Source organism: Pan paniscus, chromosome 9 (genome assembly GCF_029289425.2).
Source record: "Pan paniscus chromosome 9, NHGRI_mPanPan1-v2.0_pri, whole genome shotgun sequence".
Taxonomy (NCBI): Eukaryota; Metazoa; Chordata; class Mammalia; order Primates; family Hominidae; genus Pan; species Pan paniscus.
Genome location: NC_073258.2, coordinates 78,028,754 through 78,051,735, shown reverse-complemented (window position 1 = coordinate 78,051,735; position 22,982 = coordinate 78,028,754). Strand labels below are relative to the sequence as shown.

Sequence of the window (22,982 nt, the reverse complement as noted above, 5' to 3'; positions counted from 1 at the left end):
TGGTCAGGAGTTTGAGACCAACCTGACCAACATGGTGAAACCCTGTCTCTACTAAAAATAAAAAAATTAGCCAGGTATGGTGGTGTATGCTTGTAATCCCAGCTACTTGGGAGGCTGAGGCAGGAGAATTGCTTGAACCCAGGAGGCAGAGGTTGCAGTGGGCCGAGATTGTGTCATTGCACTCCAGCATGGGCGAGAAGAGTAAAACTCCATCTCAAAAAAAAGATGTTATTTGTAAACCTAAGAATAATCATTGAGGAAAAAACTTTTAAAATACACAGAAGAGTAAATGAGAATCAAAACAGTACTTTAGAAAAAAAATGTCAATTAAACACAAAAGAGAGCAGTAATGAGGAATTGAGGAGGAAAAGATATAAGACATACAGAAAACATAGCAAAATGGCAGAGGTCCTTCCTTAACAGTAATTACTTCATGTGTAAATAGATTAAACTCTCCAACCAAAAGGTAAAGACTGGCAGAATGGATAAAAATAAAACAAAACAAAACAAAAACCAACCACATGATCTAACTATATGCTGCTTACAAGAGATCCACTTTAGATCCAAAGACACAAATAGGTTAAAAGTAGAAGGATTTCATGCAAATAGTATTCCATGCAAATAGTAACCAAAAGACAGTTGAGATGACTACACTATCAGACATAGATGTTAAGTCAAAATCATTACAAGAAACAAAGAAGGACATTATATTTTACTAAAAGCATCAATCCAACTGTTATCAACAGCCCACAAATTTATCTTCAAACCTCCCTCTGCCCACAAATCTGGGCCAAGTACACAGAGTCCCTACCCTGGCCCCACCGTGAAGCTGGGAATCATGACATACTGAAGCACAAAAGCCCTCCTTGTGGTCCTTAAAGATGTGAGTCAGGTGTGCCACACAGGTGCGCCACTAGTCAGCTGGGCTAGTCCTTCTTCCAGAGACCTCGGTCCCTGTATGTTCATGAGGGGCTGCTGCAGCTGTCTCATGGCCTTCCCTGTCCACCCTCTCCCAGGGAGGGCAGAAGGCTCTCCCATTCCCAGGTGCCCTCCCATCCCCGTGCCCCCTGGAGACTCACTGTCACAGTGCCTTTCCTAGGTTTCTAAGCTGTCTCCCCACATAGGTCTGGGAACTCCTCCAGGGCAGGGAATAGTAGGTGAATGCCTGCTCCTCCTGCCTTCAAGCAGGAAGTATGCTTCAGCTGCTTCCTTGGTCCTAAAAAGAACCCGAGCCCCGGGAGCCGACCCGCTCTGCAGTTCCACAGGCCGGGCCCAGTGGGCTCCATCTTGTGCTTTGCTGTTGAGTAAGAGGGCCTTGGGCACATTACTCAGCCTTCCTGAGCCTGTTTCATCATATGCAAAATGCAGATTAAAAACCTCTATCCACCTGGTGCGGTGGCTCACGCCTGTAATCCCAGTACTTTGGGAGGCCGAGGTGGGCAGATCACGAGGTCAGGAGATCAAGACCATCCTGGCCAACATGGTGAAACCCCGTCTTTATTAAAAATACAAAAATTAGTTGGACGTGGTGACGGGTGCCTGTAATCCCAGCTACTCAGGAGGCTGAGGCAGGAGAATTGCTTGAACCAGGGAGTCGAAGGTTGCAGTGAGCCAAAATCATGCCATAGCACTTCAGCCTGGTGACAAAGCAAGACTCTGTCTCAAAACAAACACACACACAAACAAACAAACAAACAAAACCCCTGTTTTCCCACAGCTGCCATTGTGAAGCTAAAATGCCATTTGGGACTCCATGAAAATGCTTCTTCCTTCATCTGCTTCCCTGGTCTGCCTCTCTCCTCCTCTCTTCCTGCCAGTTCCTTCCCTATCCTGAAAGATCCACGGGAAATAGGATGAAGGCTGTCCCTCATGTCCAGGGCTCATCAGGAAGCCCCAGGTAGGCAGAGAAAGGAGGAGGACTGTGGACCAGGCCCTGGGGTTTGCAGAGCAGGGAAGCCTCCCGAAGGAAGTAGAGGCCACACTGAAGCCTGAGCAGAAGTCAGCCAGGCAAGAGGGGAAGCCAAGCACTCCGCGGATCTTTCAGGACCGGGAAGGATGTGGCAGGAAGAGAGGAGGAGAGGGCAGACCAGGGAAGCAGATGAAGGAAGAAGCATTTTCATGGAGCTCCACATGGCATTTTAGCCTCTCATCGGCAGCTGTGGGAAAAGAGGCTTTTAATCTTCATTTTACATATGAGGAAACTGAGGCTCAGGAAGGCTGAGTAACGTGCCCAAGGCCCTCCCACTCATCAATAGCAAAGCCTGGGCTGGAGCCCATTAGGCCTGGCCTGTGCAACTGCAGAGCTGGCCGGTTCCCCAGGGCCGGGGCTTTCTTCAGGACCAAGGAAGGAGCTGAGTGTACTTCCTGCTTGAGGGCAGGCAGAACAGGCATTCACCTACAAGACACTTGCTCCCAACAGAGGCCACCCACAGCTGGAGGTGGGTCAGCGTTCAGAGGGGCAGGAGAGGAGGGGGTGGTGAGGAGGTCCCATCAGCCAGAGGCCTGCCTCAGAGGCCCCCTGAGGGAGGACGCCCCTGGAGGGCTATGGGGACCCAGGCCCTGGCACACAGCAAACACTCAGCAAATGGACTTTTCCTCTCCTAGATCCTGCCCATCTCTAATGGGCGTTTGAACAGGCTCTCAGGCCAAGGGGCTCTAAAGGGGGTCTCCTCCAGCCCCTGGGATAGAAGAATGTCTGTCCTGATGCTGCCCTGAAGCCTGCCTCTCACTCACACACACAGACACACACACGCACACACTCATATGCAAACATGCTGGTCCGTGCAGCTTCAGGGTGGCCAGGCAAGGCTGAGCCATTGGCCTCTGGTGACCCTGGAGACCGAGAAGCTGCTGGCCAAGCCCCCACAATGCACAGCCCCACAAGCCCTACGGCCTGCTGCCAGGCCCACCTGGCTCAGGGCCCACATTCCTGGCTCCTGCTCTGGAGACCAGGAGCTCATTAGAGCCTCAGACTGATCACGGGGAAGGGCTGAGGGTCAGAGGCCACTGTGGCCCTCAGTAGGAAGGGGGGCTGGAGGACTCAGCTCGGGGCAGCACCTCTGCTTCTTCCCATAAAATCCCAGGGGGCTCCAGCTCAAGCCTTGTCACCCCCCGCCCTCCAGTCACTGCTCCCCAAGGCCCTAAGAATAAGTTGGGCTCAGGGCCCTTCCTGGCCTGGCTTTGGGAGCCTTGCCAACCTCCTCTCCTCTTCCCCAGGGACCTTCCCACATCTGGGCCTTTGCACATGCTGTTCCACTGCCTGGGATCCAGAGATGTGTGTAAATAAAATCATTTCTGCCCAGTGGGGTGAGCCAGTGAGAGAAGGAAACCCCAGCTGGCACAGCAGAGGGAACAGGTTTCAGACTAGGCCTCGGCCTGGAGGGCTGGGTTTGGAAGCCTAGGCAGGAATTTTCCAAGAGAACACCCTGGGGAGGGTGTCCCACGGGTAAGCATATGGATGAGGGGATATGGCCTGGGGAGAACAGGCCACCCAAAGAGGTGGGAACACTGACCTGCTGAAGAATCACCATGGTCCCAAGTCAGGAGCTCCTGCTGCCCACTGGGCCAGGCACAGTTCTGCAGGGAGAGAGACCATGTCATGCTTCTGGGCAGGCCAGCCCTGGAAGCCTTGAGCCTGGCTGGGGTCACCTGGGCTCCTCCCAAAGCCCCACCTCCTCCTCCCTCAAGGGAACCCTCCCTGGCTTCTCTCCCTCTGACCACTAACCAGCCTGTGTGACCTGAGCCTCAGCCACTGTCACCAGCACCACTGCCCAGAGCAGCTGAATTCTTCTCTCAGCCACTGTCATTCGGAGATTCCCAAAGGGCTCCTAGAAAGTAGCAAGTCTGGCCCCACCAGGGACCTACGGCAAAGGGGCCCAGAGAGGGACCAAGACTTCCCCAGGGTCACACAGCTAGCCAGAGCAAATTTAGGACTAGGACTTAATCTCCGGCACTCAGCTTAGGGACTGCCCCAGGAATGTGGGTGACAAGGACAAGCCTGACTGAGCAGAAGGTCAAGGGCTGGGCATGACCTGCTCACAGCACACCCTGCCTGAAACCTCTCAAGACCACCCACCGCCCTCAGGATGGCTCTGTGCAGAGCACTGGCTGCCGACGGGGAGGCAGGGTCATTGGGGTCTGTCTCTGGCTGTGCTGCTGAATGCACCGCACCTGGGCCTGGGCCCGGGCCCGGGCCTGGGCCCGCCCCCCTAGGCCCAGCACAATCTGGCCCCTGCTGATGCCTCAGTCTTTTCTCTCACTGCTCACTCCCTTTCCTACCCTTATACTTGGACATCCTCAGTGACTCACTGTTCCTGAAATACGCCAGCTCTTGCCATCTCCTGGCCTTCATACACTGGCCCTTCTACCTGAAATTTTGACTAGTGAATTTCCACCTATGGTTCATGGCTCAGTTCAGATGATACCTCCTCCAGGAAGCCTTCCCTGACCACCCCCAAGCTGCCAAGAGCCTCTATATTCCCCTTTATCCCATTTTGACTATATGCATTATGTTATCAGGGTAAGGGTCAGTCCCACCTCTGCCCCCAAAGTTGGCGAGTTGATCCAGGGCAGGATGTGGCCAGTGGGAGAGGGTCTGAGACATTGCCTTGTCTCCAGCCTTGTCCAGCACAGGGCCAGACCCAGAGATGGGCTCAGGAAGGAGCTTAAAAGGCAGCCCCAGCCTACATGCCCTGGTATGAGGCCCCTCTGGCTCCCAACCTGTCTCCTAGAATGCGCATCAATTTTTCACAAGGGCCCATTCAGAGCCGCTGGGGCATTCGATCCTCTGCCCATGACACTGCCCGACATCTGAGCCCTGAGCCCTGCCCTGGAGCTCTGGGACACAGCAAACCCACAGTCCTTCCAGAGACCTGAACTAGTCTGGATGCCTGGTGGAGATGTGGATTCAACAGGGCCAGCAGGCAGTTGCCACCGGGCACTTGTCTGAAGATGGTGCCCAGGCTGTGGAGCCGGTGCCCTATGCCAGCATGAGCCATGAGGGCTGGGGGCAGAGCCAGCGCTTTCACTAGAGACATGGGGCTCCAAGGGATGGAGGAGAGTGGTGAGGGCATGAAATTTAAGGGCCACATGTTAAAATGACCAGACATACATTTTATTTCTAAAAATGAGAACTAGACCACGTTCAAGTTAATTTCTTTTCCAACTGACAACAGGGGGCATAGACTGTATTTATATTGCTATGTCTATAGCTGATTTTACCTCTTCCCCACCACAACCCTGGCTGGTGGGGCTTCATACTCCCATTTCACAGATGGGATATTTGGGGCATAGAGGAAGGAAGTGACTTATCCAAAAATGGAGATAAAGAGTGTCAGAGAGAAAGCAAAGGAGACAGAGAGAACGGACTCTTCTCTCTGCCACCACAGCATGTCTATTCCCCTGGCCCCAGGATGCCACTAACCCCAGCCCCAGCTCAGAGAAGATTCGATGGACAACATGCTCCTCGGCTCTTCCCTCCTCCAGGGGACACACATCCATCTTCCCAGGCTCAGGACAGTTTCATTCAGTGGCTGTGGTGGCTGAGCCCTCAAGGGTGGCAGGAAGCCCAGTCCCAGGAGCAAGTGGCTGTGGGGCAGAGGCTCTAGAGGTAGCTCAAGTCCATGACTCCTCCACATCCAAACCCCTCCCAATGCCCAGGACAGTGGGCAGCCCATCCTTACCTGGGGCCCAGCTGCCCACTCTCAGTGACCTGCCAGCCTGGTACAGCTGCCACCTGCACGGAGGACTCAGGAAGCTGGGTCACGGGCCCAGCCAGTCTGCAAACACACGTCCCCTCTTCCTCTGTCTGGCTCCAAGTCTCGTTCTAGGCGTCCCTCTGGGTCTTTCCCTTCCTCGCCGTCTCTCTGTGTGTGTCTCTTGTCTCTCCCTCTCTCTCCTGCCCAGAGCAGCTGTCCAGCCAGCACTGCTGCCCTCCCCTCCTCACTCCAGAGCCTTCTCCCAGGAGGCGGAGCCGGAGGGGGCCTCCAAGGTCTGGGTGCGGTGACATCAGCGTGGGGGACGGGCCGTGCTGGGGCTGGGACTAATGTCCAGAGGCTGCTCAGGGCCCTGTGCAGAGCACTGGCTGCCGATAGGGAGGCGGGGTCCTTGGGGTCTGTCTCTGGATGTGCTGCTGAATGCACCGCACCTGGGCGTGGGCCCCCCAGGCTGGCTTCAGGTGCCTCCTGTTGTTTGCAGGACACCGCCTGCTGTCTCAGCACCTGAGCAGGAAACCGCACCTGATCCTGACTTAATCACTGATGTGCTGGGGTCTCAGCCCCGCCGCCCTCCTCCAACCCCATTTCCTCCTCCTCTACCTGGCTGTTTGGGACTCAGAGAGGGAACGGTCAGGCAGAGCATGGCAGGAGGGAGAGTGCTGAGCTAAAGCCCTGCCTTCTGCGCCTTCTCCCTCCTGCACACCCACCCTTGCCTCTGATGTGTGTTCTCTGACGCTGGTCAATGCAACATTGCCCCCACAACCTGCTCTGCGGGTTGGGGACACATGTTATTCTGTAATCATCCAGAAACTTTGCCAAACCAGCTGACTGGGAGCCACCCCACGTGTGACAGCGACACATATAAACTGAAGTGAAATCTGTGATTTAAAGGAGTGGGGGGAACCAAGCAAAGAGGAGCACACGTCTTTGTTATTAGCGTTGTCGAGGATGGAGACCTCGCGCGGCCCTATCGGGACATGACACTTTCTCCTTTCCGCCCTCGGCAGCCACGCACCTGTCGGCGGCCCCATAGTGCACCTCGCCAGGGCAGCTCTGGGTGGCAAAAGGATGTCTTTTGGGTCCCTAGCCCCCGTAACTGGGGTGTCTGCAGGGAAGCTGCCCAGAAGGTGGGGTGGGGGCCCAAAGGGGCGCTATAGCTCGCCAGCGCCGCCTGCTGGTCACAGGCCCCACTGCCCAGCTGCTTCCGTCAGGCGGGCTGAGCACCGCTGGGAAGTGACCGTGACAGGAGTCAGCTTCTGCTAGGGCCTGGGTCCCCTCAGACCCGACGACCCTGTCCCAGGAAGACCCCAGGATGCCGTCTGCCCCTTAGCCTGCTGGCCTAACAGGAGTCCAGGAGTCCCTGGAACACAGTCCCCACCTGGGATTTGCACCTGCTGCCGAAACCCAGTACCGGCCACTCCTCAAGTCCCCCCTCTCCATCCTCCCAGGCTGGGCGGGGCCAGTGGCGTCAGCCCTACACGGATGGGGAAATGAGACCCCGGGGGAGCACAGGAGAGCCCATGGCACACGACTGGCAGCAGGGACAAAATGCAGTGAGCTGTGGGAATGGGGCAGAGAGGTGGGCAGGTTATGGGGGACAGGGCGGCCTCCAAACACCAGGATGACAGCTACATTGTGTTCAGCCATGCTATGAACCAGGCACTATGCTAAGCAGATCACACGATTTGCAATGCCTATTTCTCAGTCCCATGAAGAAAGCGAGGCATCTCGGTTCACTTTGCCCTCACACTGCACTCACCCCGTCTCCCAAGTCGTTTTTCATTGAGTCGTCCACTCTGCTTTCAGTCATCCCAACCCTGCTTCTCCCCACCACCACACCAGCTTCCTGGCCCTAGATGCCTGCATCTGCCCTCAGCAGCCTCCGCTCTGGTCCCCCCACACCTTCCTGTGCCCCGAAAGCCCATCTCCTCTTCCCAGCCCTTCATGCACAGATCAGGGAGTAGGCCGTCTCTAACCCAGCAGGCCCACACTGCCCCATCAGTAATGTGCGGGGTAGTGTTTGTCATGACCAGAGTATGTCTTTGTTCTCGCTGCTCGTTTGTAGACTGTCCCAGAGCAGGGATTGCTATGCCTGGTTCCCCACATCCCAGGTGCCTGGGGCAGGCCTTGGCACAAAGCCAGCCCCATACAGATCTACTGAATGAAGGAATGACTGAATGATCCCCACAATCTCAGCTCACAGGTGCACCGGGCAGGCAGCGGGGCCTTCCCTCTGACCAGCGGACAGTCGCCCAGGCCTGGGGAATATTCGTCCATTGTCCCTTCCCCCCAGGGGGACAGAGGGACACAGGAAAGTCTTTTTGGAATTTTGTAAGATTTATTGAGAATAGAACAGGCTTCCTGTCCCCTAACCCTGTGGTGGATCCTGAGGGAAGCCTAGGTCTGGGTGGTGTGGGCTGGAGGCCCTACCCACCTGCAAATGGGGACTCCCAGGCCCCCGCGGGTGCATACAGTGAACAAAGTAATTGCTCTCCCCTATCACCCCTGATCCTTACCTGCCTGGCCCCCAAGGTCTCCTGGGGACCAGAGATCCCTGCATAGCCAGGAGCCAGCCTGGCCCACCTCAAGGGGCAGGAAGCAAGGGTAGCACTGTGGAACCTGTTTTGTCAGGGGGTGGCACGCATGCCCTGGCCCCGAGGCTGAAGCCCACAGGTCTGCCACTTGGTCCTGGTGTGCCCCTGTATCCCAGGGGACATGGCTGAGCAAAGTCCCATGTGTTAGCCTGAGGTGCAAGCTGGCTCACTTCACCCCCTACTCAGGAGCCTTGATTTGAAATAGACATCGAGAAGTGGTGATTACATGAACGTATATATATATATATATATAGTGCGTGTGCATACAGAGATACATAGAGAAAGGGGTATTATTTTGCCCTTACTCAGCACTTGGTAGTAACAGTGCTGACACACAAGAATCATTGGCCCCACTTTGTAGAAGGGGGAAATCGAGGCACAGGAGGTTTAAGTGACTTGCTCCCAGTCATGCAGAGTCCCGGCCCCAGGCCCAGGTTCTTGAGGGGAAGTCCCGGCTTTCAAGAAAGAACACTCTTATCCTCCTTGTCGTTCATTTCCTGGCCCCTCATATGGCCCAGGGCCAAGACCCAGGAGCAAAGCCAGACACAGAGTGAGGAGGCAAAGTCAGAGAATCCAGCACCTCCAGCCAGAACACTGATCCAGACAGCAGGATCTGGAGTCGGAAAGTCAGATTCCCAAAAGGAAATCCCAGCAAGGACACAGGGATTCCTGTTCTTGAATTAACTGCACTTTTTCATTTGCTACACCTGGTCTGGAAGCCCGAGAAGGGCACAGCAGAGATCCCAAGTGGGTCACGGCACCAGTGCTCACGAAGAGTTCTCCAGAGGACCAGCAAAACTGGAGCCAAGAAGAAAAATGGAGGTTCAGGCTTTCAATTTTCTTTTAAAACCCCTGATTAAAAATGAGATTTTCAAAACAAAAAGAATATAAAACATTGAGGACTAAAAGGAACATTTTGGTCTGGGCAGGAAGAAGAGCACTGCGGCCTCCTAGGCTGCATTTTGGGGGAATGTTGGTGGGGGGCTGTGGTCAGGTGATGGGGCTCCCTATCTCCTGCTGAGCCCAGTGGGTGGCCTGACTCTGGTGGGCACCACACACCCCAGAGTCCCATCTTCCAGGAAAAGCTGGGGTCTTACAGCAGAGAGGCTCTGGGAGCACATCTCCCCTTCTGGTCCCCAAAGGCCCCCAGCTGCCTGGCCCCTGGCCCACTAACCCAGGCATGCTCCTTCCAGCACTGGGCAGAGGAGTCAGGAAGACGCCCTTCCTCACCCCCCACTGACACCACCTCTCCAGGGACCTTAACGCAGGGGCTGGGAATGGAATCGGAAGGTAGAATGAGCAGGCAGCAGCAGCTCCCCTAGGTATCTGCCTCTGAGAGGACCTGAGGACAGAGGTGAGGCCCAAGGCAGAGGCCGGAGTAGGGCCCCGCTTCACCTGGGGCCTCAAAGGTGTCGTTTATTCATTTGGCAAATCTCCACTGAGTGAGGAAATGGATGGGTGAGAGGATGGGATTAGAGAATGAACAAATGTCACCTGCATATTTTCCCAATTCCAGCCTGAGCAGGAACCCGGCAGGAGCCAAGAGTCCTTTCAAGGTGGGAGAACACCAGGTATTGCTGATGGGGAAAGTGAGGTCTGGGAGGCTGGGTTGGGCCTAGGACACGAGGGGCAAGAACGGAGCTTGGGGATGTGGCAGTTTGTGTGTAAACAAGTGACATCTTCTTGGCACTCCTCGGCAGACAGCAGGGCCTTAGGAAAATGTGCTCAATGGATAGAGTCCCTTAGCAGTGGTGACAGTTGAGATGGGGAGGACTATTTGAAATCTCAGCAAGGAAACTCCTCCACGAGAAGGGAATGCTTCGGGGCCCTCGGGACACTGAGGCTGAGACAGGGGCAGAGACTTCCTAAGGTCACACAGCAAGTCAGTGGAAGAGTGGGAAAAGGACCCCAGTATCCTGGCTCCCAGGCTAGACTCAGGCCCAGTGGGGACATGCAGATGGTGGTGGGAACGGTCGGAGCCAGGTAGGTGGGCAGGTGTCAGACAGCCATGAGGGAGGTGCTGCTGAGAATGTGCACGGCCACAGTGCCTGGCAGGTTGCTGGGCTGCCGGCTATTTCGGTCCCGGAGGTGGAGGGTATGCAGGGCCTGGAGGTTGTCCGGATCAGCCTTTAGGTGCACCTGGCCCAGAAATTCATCCTTCAGCACTCGGTGGTTCCAGACCTGGGAAGAGACAGAGGATCATGGGAAGGGCGGGCTACCTCCAAGACCAGGAATATAGGTCTATGGGGGGTGCTGGTGGTGGTGGCAGGGCCTTGAAGGGCAAGCCTGGCTGAGGATCGGGGGCCCTGGGCTGTCTGCCTCCCCATGAACTACGGGCAAGGTGGTGCCCCTTCCAGAGCCTCAGGCTCCTCAGCTAGCTAAGCTCCCTCCCATGCATAAAGTGAAATCTGTTATTAGCTCCGCTGTTGATCTTGGGTGAACTTGGACAAGCGGTACACCCACTGCCCTAGTTTCCCCATCTTTAATATGAAGGTTGAGTCAGCTGCCCCTAGGGGTCTTTCCAGCCCTGAGACATACAGGTCTGTGATTTGATCCAGTGGGACTCAGTGTTAAGAAAACTTGGATAAGCCACAGTGGCTCCCCCAGGGGGACCCAAATGTTTGTTTACAGATGCTGTCTCACTGAGAGAGATGCTGATCAAGGCCTGGGGGCCAGAGAGCTCCCTAGTATTGAGTTCAGAATCATCATCCCCAGGCCACATCAGCCTGAGAGGAGAAGGAAGCCATGGGGAGGACACTGGCTTTCTATCCCCTGCCCAAGGCTCTTGGGAAACAGCCACACGCACCACACAGTGGCTCAACGCCACTTTCCAGGTGGGCCCCCCACGGGGAAATGGGAGGGATAGTTCCCAAAGCTGAGGGTGAGGTCAGCAGAGATGACTGCTGTCCCCAGCCAGGAGATGGACCCTGCTGGGTCTCAGGACCACACCAACTAATCCAATTCACCCACCTACAGAGGGACCTTGGAGTGGCAAGAGAGCTCCCAAAGCCACACCAGGGGTCAGGGATAGACAGACAGCTAGAGCCCAGCATGCCTGGGTCCTCATCAGAGGGTCTTCCACCTGGGCTTGTCCCTCTGAGTGGGGAAGCCTCAGGCTAGGAGCCCAGGAGGTGGCCTCTGGACCAGGGGGCTCACCTGTACAGTGATGGGCTGGCTCAGCTTCTTGCGGTAGAAGATGCCTTTCACATTGTACTCTGGTGTGGAGGTGCCCTTCTGCACAGCCGAGCGGACTTTGTCTCCCTCACACTTGATGATCACATAAGAGTTAGCCCCTAGGGAGAGGGAGTGGGAGATGGGGTGAGGGTGGGGGTGGGGGCTGTGGCAGGGCCACAGATATCTACAGGTGAGATGCCCACCCGGCTCAGTTATTCAGATGGAGAGACTGGAGCCTGACCCACCTCAGGGCCCCTTCGTTTCCAGAGACAGGCCGGCCAGCAGGGGCACACTGGCCATCTCCAGCCTCCAGAGCTTTACCCACACTGCTCCCTCTGCCCGGAGCACCTTTCTCCCTTACCCCCTTTCATCAGGCTTTGTATCTTAATACCTTCTCAGCCTGGAAAAAGGCCACTCCCTCCAGGAAGCCTTCCCTGAGGCCTGCCTCCCAGCTGGAAGCCTCCTGAGAGCAGAAGGTAAACCTTTTCCTCTCTATGTGCCCAACATCAGGCATCACCCCAGAAATGGCCAGGCCTGCAGTGCCTCTGAGAGCAGGAGAGCTCTGAGGCTGGTATCCGTGCTGGTGGAGAGAGGCCATGGGACAACTGGCAGGAGGGCCGGGGGACTCTCCCTGGGAGAGCTCACCTGTTGGGGAGTCCTTGAGGCCAGCAGCTTCCAGGACATGTACCTGGGTCACCAGCTGGGGGTAGCCACAGAGGGAGCTCCAGCAGGTGTGTGGGGGCTCATCCAGGCGCAGCTCCCTGATATGGGGCGGCAGGGGAGAGGGGAGTGATGGAGAAGGGCCAGGAAGACAGGGGTGAAGAGGGGGTTCAGGAAGTGGGAAGGGAAGAGAAGCAGTATTTAGCCCAAACTTGATTTCATTTAGTCCTGAGCAAATCCCCATGGGCAGTCCCCAGCTCCAAGCCCTATGGGCTTCCTGCCTTCTCTATCCCTATGAAGGGTACCCCATCCTTCCCCAGGGGAAAGGCACCTTACTGAGCACCTGCTGTGTGCCAAGCCCTCTGCTGGCGTTATGGGTGATTCCTAATCCCTGCAAAGCCCCGCAAAGGCTATTATAGTGCCCATGTCACAGCTGAGGAAGCAGCAGGCTCACCCAGGTGAAGGGCTTGCCCAAACAGCTGGAAAGCTGGGGAGCCTGGGCCGGCAGGACCCTGAGCCGTCTGACTCCACATGCCACAAGCTGCCTCCTGGCTCTGGCATGTGGGCAGAGCTCACCTGTCCTTCAGGGGACACCGAGCCTGGGCTGTGTATCACAGTGGAGGGCAGTGCGGGACGCACAGGGTCTATGCCCCAGCAAGGACTGAGAGAGCTTCAGCAGTCCACTGGAGCCCAGAGCCACCCCCATGGGACAGGAAATTGTGGTGACAAGACCCAACCCTGGAACCAGGCAGGCTGGGTGGCCCAGCCCGTCTCCACCGCTGGCTGCATGACCTCAGACAACCCTTCTAACCTCGGCCCCTGAATCTCACTGGTAAAGTGCGGGAGTCAGGCCTCCCACTCAGGGATGCAGGAAGATCAAGATGAGTGAAAGCTTCTTTGTCAACTGTAGAGTGCAGTGCACATACAAGAAGCTGTTCCTAGTCATGGCCAGGGATGCTGGGACAGGGGAACAAGGGAAGAGAAGGGAAGGAGATGGGCACTGGTATCAGCCCAGAGTGGCTGGAGGCCCAGAGACACTGAGCATCTCTGAGGCTGCAGGTTCCTGGTTGGCCCAGTGTGAACGTCACTCCCACCCACACTGGCCTCAAGCCAGCCCCCAAGTACCGGCAGTTGGAGGGCACATCAGTGAAGACTCGGAGCAGGAACTCGCCAGTGTGGCCTGGCTCGAAGGTTGTGGGGATGATGACATAGCGGCCCTCGGGCTGGTCGGTGCGCAGGAAGACGCTGCGTGAGTTGATGTAGATGGAGCTGGCGGCCTTGTGCTGCAGGCTGTGCATGCGGTACTGGCGGTTCTCCTCCACCTGCAGGAGGCGGGAGGGGCTGGGCCACGCGGAGACACACCCTACAACACCCTGGCCCACCCCGTCTCCCCCTCACCACCATGGAAGGGACGATGGAATCCCTTTATATGAAATGTCCGGAACAGGCAAATCTATAGTAACAGAAGCGGATTCGTGTTTGCCCAGGGCTGAAGGGAAGAGGTCAATGGGAGTGGGTGGTGGTGGTTAAAGGGAGTGGGTTTCTTTTGGGGAGATGAAAATGTTCTACAGTTGATTGTGGTGATGGTTGCATAAACTCTGATCACACAAAAGTCATTAGATTGTATACTTTACATGGCCGAATTGCATGCTCTGTGAATTACATCTCAATAAAAACTATTAAAGGAGGCTGGGCGCAGTGGCTCATGCCTGTAATCCCAGCGCTTTGGGAGGCCAAGGTGGGAGGAACACTTGAAGCTGGACGTTCAAGGTCAGCATGGGCAACAAAGCGAGACCCCAGCTCTACAAAAAACTTAAAAATTAGCCAGGCATTGTGGTGTTCACCTATAGTCCCAACTACTAGGGAGACTGAGGTGGGAGGATCGTTTGAGTCCAGGAGTTTGAGACTGTAATGAGCTATGACAGCACCACTGCACTCTGGTCTGGGTTACAGAGCAAGACCCTCTGTAAAATAAACAAACAAAAAAAATAGAGGGCAATAGGAATCCCCCTGGTAACAATGTCAGTGGGGTTTCTGACTCCAACAGCACAACCAAGTATCAGGATCTGCAGAGGTCACAGCACCTGTCCACGAAATGCCATCACCAGCTGCCAGGACCTGCCTGACAATCCTGAAAAAAGTGTTCTGGTCACACTAGTGAAGATCGTCACATGGCAAAGTCACAAGACACTAGCATGCAATGAATGTACCAGCACAAGAGTATAAACAAAGTGCCACGGCGTGGCCAGGCACATCAGATGCCAAGGACTCAGCATGTACCCAGCCTCTGCAGGGCCCGGTGGCTTCATTCCGTTCTCAAGGTCTGACAGGCACATGGGGTCCCGCCATGCTGATTGTCACCACACACTGGGCATCACAACATGTGGAAGGCCATAGGTGACCCCACCTGGCTATGCTCAAGGATGCCTCCTCCTGGTGCCCAGCAAGGCCTCCAATGCAGGAAGGCTAAGGGGCTGCAAGGGGCCCTGAGGCCTGAGGGAGGAGCAGTGGGGGCCCAGTAGATGCCCAGAGCCTCCCAGGGCCCGGCCCCAACCACCAGTAATCTTCCCCTTCCTCATCCACCAAACATCCCAGGCCTGTGGGTCTTAGGCAGAAAGAAATCAGGCTGAGAGCTCCCATAGAAGCCAAGGCTGGGCAGGCTGGGCCCTCTGTGAATATTCAAGCGGGGTCCATGCCACGGCATCCTCACAATGTCTGCCACGGCAGCCAGGGCAGCGGCAGTGACCAAGGTGTTCTAGAGCGTTCTTCCTCAGGCGTGGGCAGCCCAAACTCCGGCTCCCTCCCTCTCCCCACCCACGGCAGGGGACCCGGCTGGCCTCACCTTGTAGATGTCAAAGCCAATGGCCAGGTTCTCACCCTTGCCCTCCCAGCGCGTAGACCGCTTTGGCCGCTGCTGGATGCAGATCAGGACTTCATCTTCTGGCTTCTTGACTTCGAAGATGTACTGCAGGTGTGGCCAAGGAGAGAGAGAGACACTGCAATGAGACCACACCCGGCATGGGCTGGCTGGCTCCCGGAAGCTCAGACTCCAGAGCCTGGACCAGTCACAGCACCTCTCTGCGCCTTGGTCCCTCTGCTGTGAGGTGGGCCTACCAATGCCTGCAATGGCTACCCTGCATGAAGGCTGGGGAAACTCAATGCCAGGGTGGCCACTCTGCGCAGAGCCTGGCACACAGGTGGTGCTCAACAGAGGCACACCAAGCACCAGGGCTAAGCAGTGCCACAGGTCGGACTGAGGAGGCTGTGGGGAGAGGCCCCGTGGGGAAGCCCAGTCCGGCCAAGTTCCCAGAAGGGACAGAATTGTGCTGTTGTGGAAACAAGGGGCTGAGTCCCTGGCTCAGCCTCTAAGTGTCCCTGTAGCTTAGAACAAGACACCCAAATGTCCCTCAGAGCCGCGGTTTTCTCATTTTTACCATCTGCAGGTTAGATTGTGAGGCTGGGGGCTTCATGACCCCCAGATGGGACAGATGTGCCCATCTAACCCCCACCGTACAGACAGGTTTGCTGAGGCCCAAGGAAGGACAGGGATTACCCAAGGTCATGCAGGAGTCCCTGGCAGGACAGTGGCAAGGCACCCCGCAGCTGCTACAGGGCAGGGTGGGGGTTCCTGAGAACGCCCACCTGTGGGTTCTGGAAGAAGGTGTCCTTGTGGTTGATGCAGCCGCCACCGCGGTTCTGTCGCGGGTCCTCATGCAGCGTCCAGGCGCCATGCAGCCGGGCCTCCTCCCACGTCTTGTGGATGCTCAGATGGGATGTGTTGATCACGCGGCACTTGATGATGTCCGTGAAGTACCGGCACAGGTCCTCGAAGGTCATCCTGGATGTGGGGAGGGGCTGAGCAGGGTACCTCCCCCACACCTCCCCAGGCTCTTGGCCCCCCAGCCCAACAACCTAATATGCCCATATGGCCCAGAGGTGAGAGAACACAGCTGGCTTTGAGAGGGGAGCTAAGCCCACACAAGGGCACAGGCATGGCATTGCACGGACCCTTAACCTCTCTTTTGACCTGTTTCCTCGCCTGTAAAATGAGGCTGAATCTAACAGCAGGTGCCCATCTCAGAGCTAGTGAAGGAATTAGGTAATGCAATCAAAGCAGGCAGTGCAACTTTCGGCTGACAGAGCACGCACTGGCAAACGCTGGCTGTTACTATTGTGAATGGTGTTAATAACTACTGTCTGCTGCCCTGTACAGTTTATAAAGCACATCTGCATCCAGGATCTTCCATGGCTGTTGAGAGGCCTGAGTAAGTGGATGGTGGGAACCCCATGGTGAGCGTGCTGCGGTGGCCAGGGTGTTGCTATGGTCACTGCACACTGTGAACGCCTCCAGGGAGCTGGTGGGGGCAGGGGGCAGTGAATTAACCGTGAACATGTAAGAGAAAGGCCTTTGGAAGAAACTCTTTCTAAAGGCAAGGAGCTCTGCCGTGTTTTTATCTGCTGACTCCTGAGCAAGACTGGCAAAGTGGCCTGGGTGGCCTCCTGCAGCAGCTGACCTGACACCTGCAGAAGGGTTCATCATTGGGTGCCAGGACCACTGCCATCTGCCCCCAGTCTGCCTGGGGGCCCTGACAGAATCCAGCACACACAGGATGCCAATACCCCTCCAGGAAGGGACTGAGTTTCCATATCAGGTTCTGCTGAAGGGTGACACTGAGCCTAGCCCACATTCAGGACTCATGCAGGCTGGATGAATGCAGGATGAACTTTTATTACTAGTGGGGTTTTTCTTTTTGTTTTTGAAACAGGGTCTTGCTCTTTAGCCCAGGATGGAGTGCAGTGGTGCAATCACGGCTCACTATAAACTCAACCTCCTGGGCTCAAGCAATCCTCCCCCCTCAGCCTCTGGAGTAGCTGAGACTACAGGGGTACATCATCACACCCAGCTAATTTTTCATTTTTGTAGAGATGGGGTCCCACTATGCTGCCCAGGCTGGTCTCAAACTCCTGGACTCAAGCAATCCTTCTACCTTGACCTCCCGAGGTGCTGGGATTATAGACATGAGCCACTGTACCCAGCCAATTACTGGGCTCTTTAAGCTGAGCTGCTGTCATCTTCCCAGCTCACCCATGTACCTGCTTAGCTCCCTTCTCAAACACAGCTGTGTTCTCTCACCTCTGAGCCACGTCCCCTTCCTTGCCCACCAAGGCCTACTCTGTACCTCAAGTCTCAGCTTAGAAGCTAGTTCCTCTGGGAGCCTCTGCTACCTAATTTCAGAAATCAGGCTGCCAGAGGGCCCCTGGAGACAGGCTGAGGGCAGGGCTTCCTGGAGAGGGGCTGGGCATAGCCCCAGTGCCCCTGGCCACACCATACTGCTGGTGCTGGACTGTGCTTCATGCCTCCTTACCCTTGCCAGGGAGATCCTGGTGGGCCCACCTCTTAGACGGCTCCCTGACCTGCATGCCAAAGGCTCGGTCTGGGTGCCACAGCGGCTCCGGGACCCCTCAGTTCGGCAGAGGGGACTGTGGGGATGAAAGGGCCTGGTACTGCCCAACTAATTTTACAGAGGAGGAAACAGGCTCTGAGATGGTGTGACTTGTCCAAGGCCACACAGCAAATTGATGATGGGGCATGCAGGAGAGGCCTGGCTCCTGACTCCCCACCTGGTGCTCCCCGCCAGGCCCGTGGGAAGCCCCCTCAGCCCCGGACGCCCAGGGCACACACACACTCACCAGAACTCACCGTCGTCCTGCACGGTCACACCCATCTTCTCCCGCTCACTCTTGCTCACTTTCTGCCACTCCTCCGAGCTGGGGTGTCAGGGCCGGGGAGGAGAAAGGGAGCTGTCTAAGAGGCAGGCCCACCAGAATCTGTCTGGCAAAGGCGAGGAGGCACGAGGGGCAGTCTTGCACCAGGCCTCCAGTGGCACGGTGTGGCCAGGGGCACTGAGGCCATGCCCAGCCCCTCTCCAGGAAGCCCTGCCTGCCTCCTCCCACAAGGGACCGTGAGCTGCCACCATGACAGGGGCTGGGAGGTCTGAAAGTAAAGCTGCAGACTGGGGGGAAGGGGGGTGCGACCCCCAGTGAAGAGGGCTCCTTCACTTAGCACCTGGGCTCCACTCCCATCTTGGCCTCACCAGGGCCATAAGCCAAGCACAGAGGAGTCCCCCATTTGCTCAGGGCTGTGGCCTCCCTCCCTGCTCCCCTCCCTCACCCACTCACCAAGCTGGTCTCTACACCCCCGATGGCCTCCAGCCCCAGGCCTTTCTTGTGCTCAATCCATCACCCCATACACCCACTCCAAAGTAATTCTCCCTTCTTCGTTCCTAGTGTCATCCTCCCCCAGATCCTTCAAGGCCCAGCCCCAGTGCCAACTCCTCCAAGAAGCCCACCCGTCCTTGTCCAAGCCCTCATGCCCTGTGCCTGCACCCCCATCCCCAGGCCTCACGTGTCACTCCAGGGCCCGTTCCACTCCCGCTCGCCCCAGGGGTTGCGCAGGCGGATCATGTCCAACTTCTCTGACTTGAAGAAGGCCAGTAGGCCGTGGCCCAGGCGCACCTTGCGCACATCAGTGACGGCGTATGCGTGGCCCTTTACCAGGCCGCACGCCAGGCGGGCCTCCATGTCAGCCGCTGTCACTGCCTGTGGAAGGACACAGTTGCTCAGAGAGGCAGGGCCACACTGGAACCCAGACCAGGGACTCAGGTGCTGGAGGGCCAGGAGGCTGCACGGGACCTACAGGATGGGATGGGAATTGCAGTCATGGGGCAGTGCTGTGTTCACAGACCTTTAAAACCCCCATGGGCAGCAGTCTCAGTAAAGGAAGGTGCCCATAGTGGGTCAGCCCAGGGGAATGCTGGGGCCCACGTGCACTGGCTCAGCTGTTGTTAAATATTCGGGAATATTTAAATTGTTAAATATTCCAGGAATTGTTAAATATTCAGGAACATTGTTTTGTTTTTTGTTTTTTTTTTGGATGGAGTTTTGCTCTTGTTGCCCAGGCTGGAGTGCAATGGCGCGATCTTGGCTCACCACAATTTCTGCCTCCCGGGTTCAAGCAATTCTCCTGCCTCAGCCTCCCGAGTAGCTGGGATTACAGGCATGTGCCACCATGCCCGGCCAGGAATATTGTTAATAGCTGGTTGTTAAATGTGGGTAGTTGGAAATCAGCCATGGTGGGAGTATTTACACCACAGTAATTAGCAAATGCTACAAACCAGGGCTTTTTACTTTGCTAGAGGCAGTTTATCAGCACACCACAGGGTCTGCTAAAGTTGGGTTCGAACTTTGCTTTCACTGGGCCTCAGCTTTCTCATCCAAAACATGAGCAAGTAATGAAATCAGGACCACCCTCAGATGCACAGACGTTCATAACCCAAGAGGATCAGAAAAGAAGTTTTGGTTGAACAGTGTGGGAAAGGCTTTTCACAGCCTAGAGGGTCTGGGCAGGGGGTTGCACCTTCCAACTTCTCCCCTCCCCCATGAGGCTGAGGGTGTGAATACGTAGGAGCTGACCTGAGCGTGGGATGTCACAGTTGTCTCCCATCTCAGTCAGCGAGGGTGAAGGGGAGGGGCTGCCTCTGGGGACTGCTGTGCTCTCACCTTGATGGAGGCACTGATGAGGCCGCCCCGGCTGTGCACCTTTAACATGCGCTCAAAGAGCTGGTTCCTCTTAGTCTCATCGTTGGCAAAGTCACCCTCGGTCAGGTCGATGGGCTCAGAAACACCACCCGTGAAGTCCACCAGTGCGTCTGCTGTGTTGCCTCCATCCAGGGCCTGGTAACAGCCTGCCAGTCTGGGAAGCAATGTGGAAAGACTTCCCAGCTCATGCTCCCCAGCCAGGCTGCATCCTTTACCTCATAGGGGAGGTTTTGGAAACTCAGAGGGGTCAAACAACCTGTTACAGTCACACAGCAGGCCACGGCGGAGCCAACACTGGAACCCAGTTCTTAACACTCGGGCCAACATATAAGGCTTAAGTTCCCCTAAGCCTTAGTGGCTCAATCTTAAAAAATCAGCTGTCCAAAAAAAAAAAAAGCAACTCTTTTCCAAAGTGCCAACAATGGTCAGGGGGAGGGGAAGGAGTTACTGTCGGATGGGTATAGACCTCCTGCTGGGAATGATGAGAAGGTTCTGGGGATAGATAGTGGTGATGGCCCATAGCACTGTGATCATAATGAATGCCACTGAATTGTATGTTTCCACATGGTTAAAATGAGAAGCATTATGTTTTGTCTATTTTACCACAATGAAACTGTGTTTTTTCAAAAAACAAAAAACAACCAAGGCCACTGGGTCGACTCCTGTGGAGTGGGGAAGACAAGCCTGCATCCAGGTGGTAGAGACTCAGTGGCCACCAGGGGGCTGGCTTTCCTTTCTTAGGATTGAAAGTGGAACCTGCCAATGTGTTTTCTTGGGTTTTTGATGTTGGGAGTTTTTGTCTTTCCTTTTCCTCTCTCCCCCTTTCTCTTGTTTTCTATCTCTCTCTCTCCTTGCTCCTGCCCCTACACACACATTTTTTCAGCAAGATTGACAAATGGGCCTAGCAGGAGGAACCAGAGAGTGGCTCACCTAGAGCTGGCGAGGCTGGCCTCTGACCCCACTGCCCCTCCTCCCTCCTCCCTCCTGGCCTAGGCGTATCCCTGCCCTGCAACGGCCTGGGCGAGTCACTCTTCCCCAGGGTTCCCCACAGCTCAGCAAAACTTTGCTTGTGCCCATTCTATGCTGGGCTCTGTGCTGGGCACTGGGGACACAGAAGCAGAAGGCACGGAGCAGAAGGAGGGGTCAGCAAAGAGAGAATGGACAGTCAGCCAGGCAGAGGCGGACGGTGGACAAGAGGGAGGCCCAGCAGGCGGGGAAGGCAGGCACGTGGCCCACCCTGCACAACCAGGCCCCAGCTCAGTTACCACTTCCCCAACCAAGGCCCCAGGCAGGGCATGGCAGCATGAACCTTCGAGAATGGTCCTAAATGTGAGGGCTGCCTCTGCCCCCAGCTACCTACAGGATGTTGCCTGGGCCTCAGTCTTCTCCCCCTAAAATGGGAGTAACCAACATTCCTCTCCTCACAGGGCCCAGGCCTCCACCCCACCCAGCACAGGCTCAGCTGACTATGCTCTCAGGCCTGGCGGTTGAGCCTGCCGCGTGCCTGCACCAGCCCCTCACTTCTCTGTGCCTAAAGCCCTGGCTAACGGAACACCACGAGGAGCCCATCCGGTGCCACCCCCGTCTGGGCCTCCCACCCACCTGCCTGCTGCTGGCACCTACTTGGCATAGGCCTTCTCCACTAGGGCGCACCAAAACTCATTGCGGGAGTTGGAGTGGCAGTAGATGAGCTGGTTGTTGACTGTGGGCAGCCGGTCATCGATGACCACGTCCACCCATTCCCCGAAGCGCCAGAAGTGGAAGTGGAAGATGCCCGCGTAGGCGTTGGGCTTTTCGGGGTCCCATTCCTGCTCCTTCCAGTCTGGGATGACCTGGGTAGGGGGAGGGGGAATAGGATGGGGGAACACAGTGAGGGGATGTCCGGCTTCCTGAGGAAACGGGGGCGTGTGCTTCCAGCAAATCGGAATGTAAAGGAATACTGGGTTCGGATTCCAACTCTGCCACAAGCCTTCGTGAGACCCGGATGAATCCTCCCCATCTCCAGGCTCAGGTTCCCATCTCCGCGAGGCTTGGAGGCTCCCTCGGCCTCCTTCCAGCTGTTGTTCTCAGAGTGTGTGAGCTTTCCTCTTTCTCATGCCTCCCTGCAACCTTCCCCGAGACTTCCGTCCACATCTACCACCAGCTCCTGCCTAGTGACCAGCGCCACCATCCACCCATCCAGCCCACCCCAAGGCTGGCAGCCCCACTGGCTGCTTCGCTTTCCCTCCCTCCATCCAGTCAGCCCAATCTGAGCGCCTCCATTCTCCTGAAATCCATCTCCTCCTCTCCATCCTACTGGCACCACCCTGGCCCAATCCCCCATCTCCTCGCCCAGGGACAACTGTAGCAGTGTCTGCAGCTACATCTACTCTCGCCCCACATAGACCAACCCAGTCCTGTCACTTCCCTAGAAAATAAGACCCAAACTCTCAATGCACTCCCCCAGCCTCATTTCTCTGCCTCCCCCACAGCAGCCCCCACCCCTGCTCCCTGCTCCAGGTTCTTCCTTCTCCTCATTACTCAGTAGACTTCCATTTGTCCTTTAGTGTCCATCCTCTTTCTCCAGGAAGCCTCCCTGACTATTCAGATTAGGCCAGGACCCCTATCTCAGTCTCATGGCCCTTGGCAGCTCTCATCTGAGATACTTACCTTTACCAAGTTATAATTAAGTAACTCTGTGACTTTGAGCTCTGATGTTACACTGGAATGTCAGTTCTCTGGGGGCGGCGGGGCCATATAGGTCTCGGTCACTGCTATGCACCCAGCACCTAGCCCAGGGCCTGACCCAGAGAGTATGTTTAGTAAACATGCATTGACTGAATGAATGAATTCAGAGACATTGACTGGGGACACTGAGACATTGATTTTATTACTTATGACGCATCTGGGAAATGCCTGTGACTACCATGACTTATCTCCATTTAATTATCACAATAATCTCTGAGTAGATGACTATTATCCAGCCCTACTTCACAGATGACAATACTGTGGCCCAGAGAGGGCACGTAACTCGTCCAGGGTCACCCAGCTAGAAAATACACACATGCTTTGGAGGCAGACCAACTTTGGTTTGAAGCCAGGATTCAAACCCAGATCTGTCTGCCTCTGAAAAATGAGCTCCTTGGCACTGTGGACCACTCTGCAACCAGTCCCAAGCTGGACACTGACAACCAGGTGAATCACATGGTCCCTTCCCTCAAAAGGCTCCCAGTCTGGGGAGAGAAGGAGGCACCCAGGCAAA

General features: G+C 56.0%; 2 protein-coding genes across 2 annotated transcripts in view; both read right to left on the bottom strand.

The window, feature by feature from the left end:
- The window catches only part of MYO7A (myosin VIIA), an 88,729-nt gene extending 82,804 nt beyond the window's left edge, over positions 1-5,925 (bottom strand). The window contains exons 1-2 of the mRNA XM_055094711.2: positions 5,682-5,925; positions 3,513-3,576 (exon numbers count right to left, since the gene is read on the bottom strand). Coding sequence (XP_054950686.2) covers positions 3,513-3,530 — 18 coding nt within the window. The 5' untranslated portion in view covers positions 3,531-3,576; positions 5,682-5,925. The remainder of the gene's footprint in view (positions 1-3,512; positions 3,577-5,681) is intronic.
- A 2,107-nt stretch (positions 5,926-8,032) lies between these two features.
- Positions 8,033-22,982, bottom strand: part of CAPN5 (calpain 5) — a 56,923-nt gene continuing 41,973 nt past the window's right edge. The window contains exons 4-13 of the mRNA XM_034933422.3: positions 21,365-21,573; positions 19,703-19,895; positions 18,549-18,742; positions 17,834-17,911; positions 15,785-15,980; positions 14,985-15,107; positions 13,268-13,464; positions 12,128-12,243; positions 11,465-11,601; positions 8,033-10,489 (exon numbers count right to left, since the gene is read on the bottom strand). Coding sequence (XP_034789313.1) covers positions 10,307-10,489; positions 11,465-11,601; positions 12,128-12,243; positions 13,268-13,464; positions 14,985-15,107; positions 15,785-15,980; positions 17,834-17,911; positions 18,549-18,742; positions 19,703-19,895; positions 21,365-21,573 — 1,626 coding nt within the window. The 3' untranslated portion in view covers positions 8,033-10,306. The remainder of the gene's footprint in view (positions 10,490-11,464; positions 11,602-12,127; positions 12,244-13,267; positions 13,465-14,984; positions 15,108-15,784; positions 15,981-17,833; positions 17,912-18,548; positions 18,743-19,702; positions 19,896-21,364; positions 21,574-22,982) is intronic.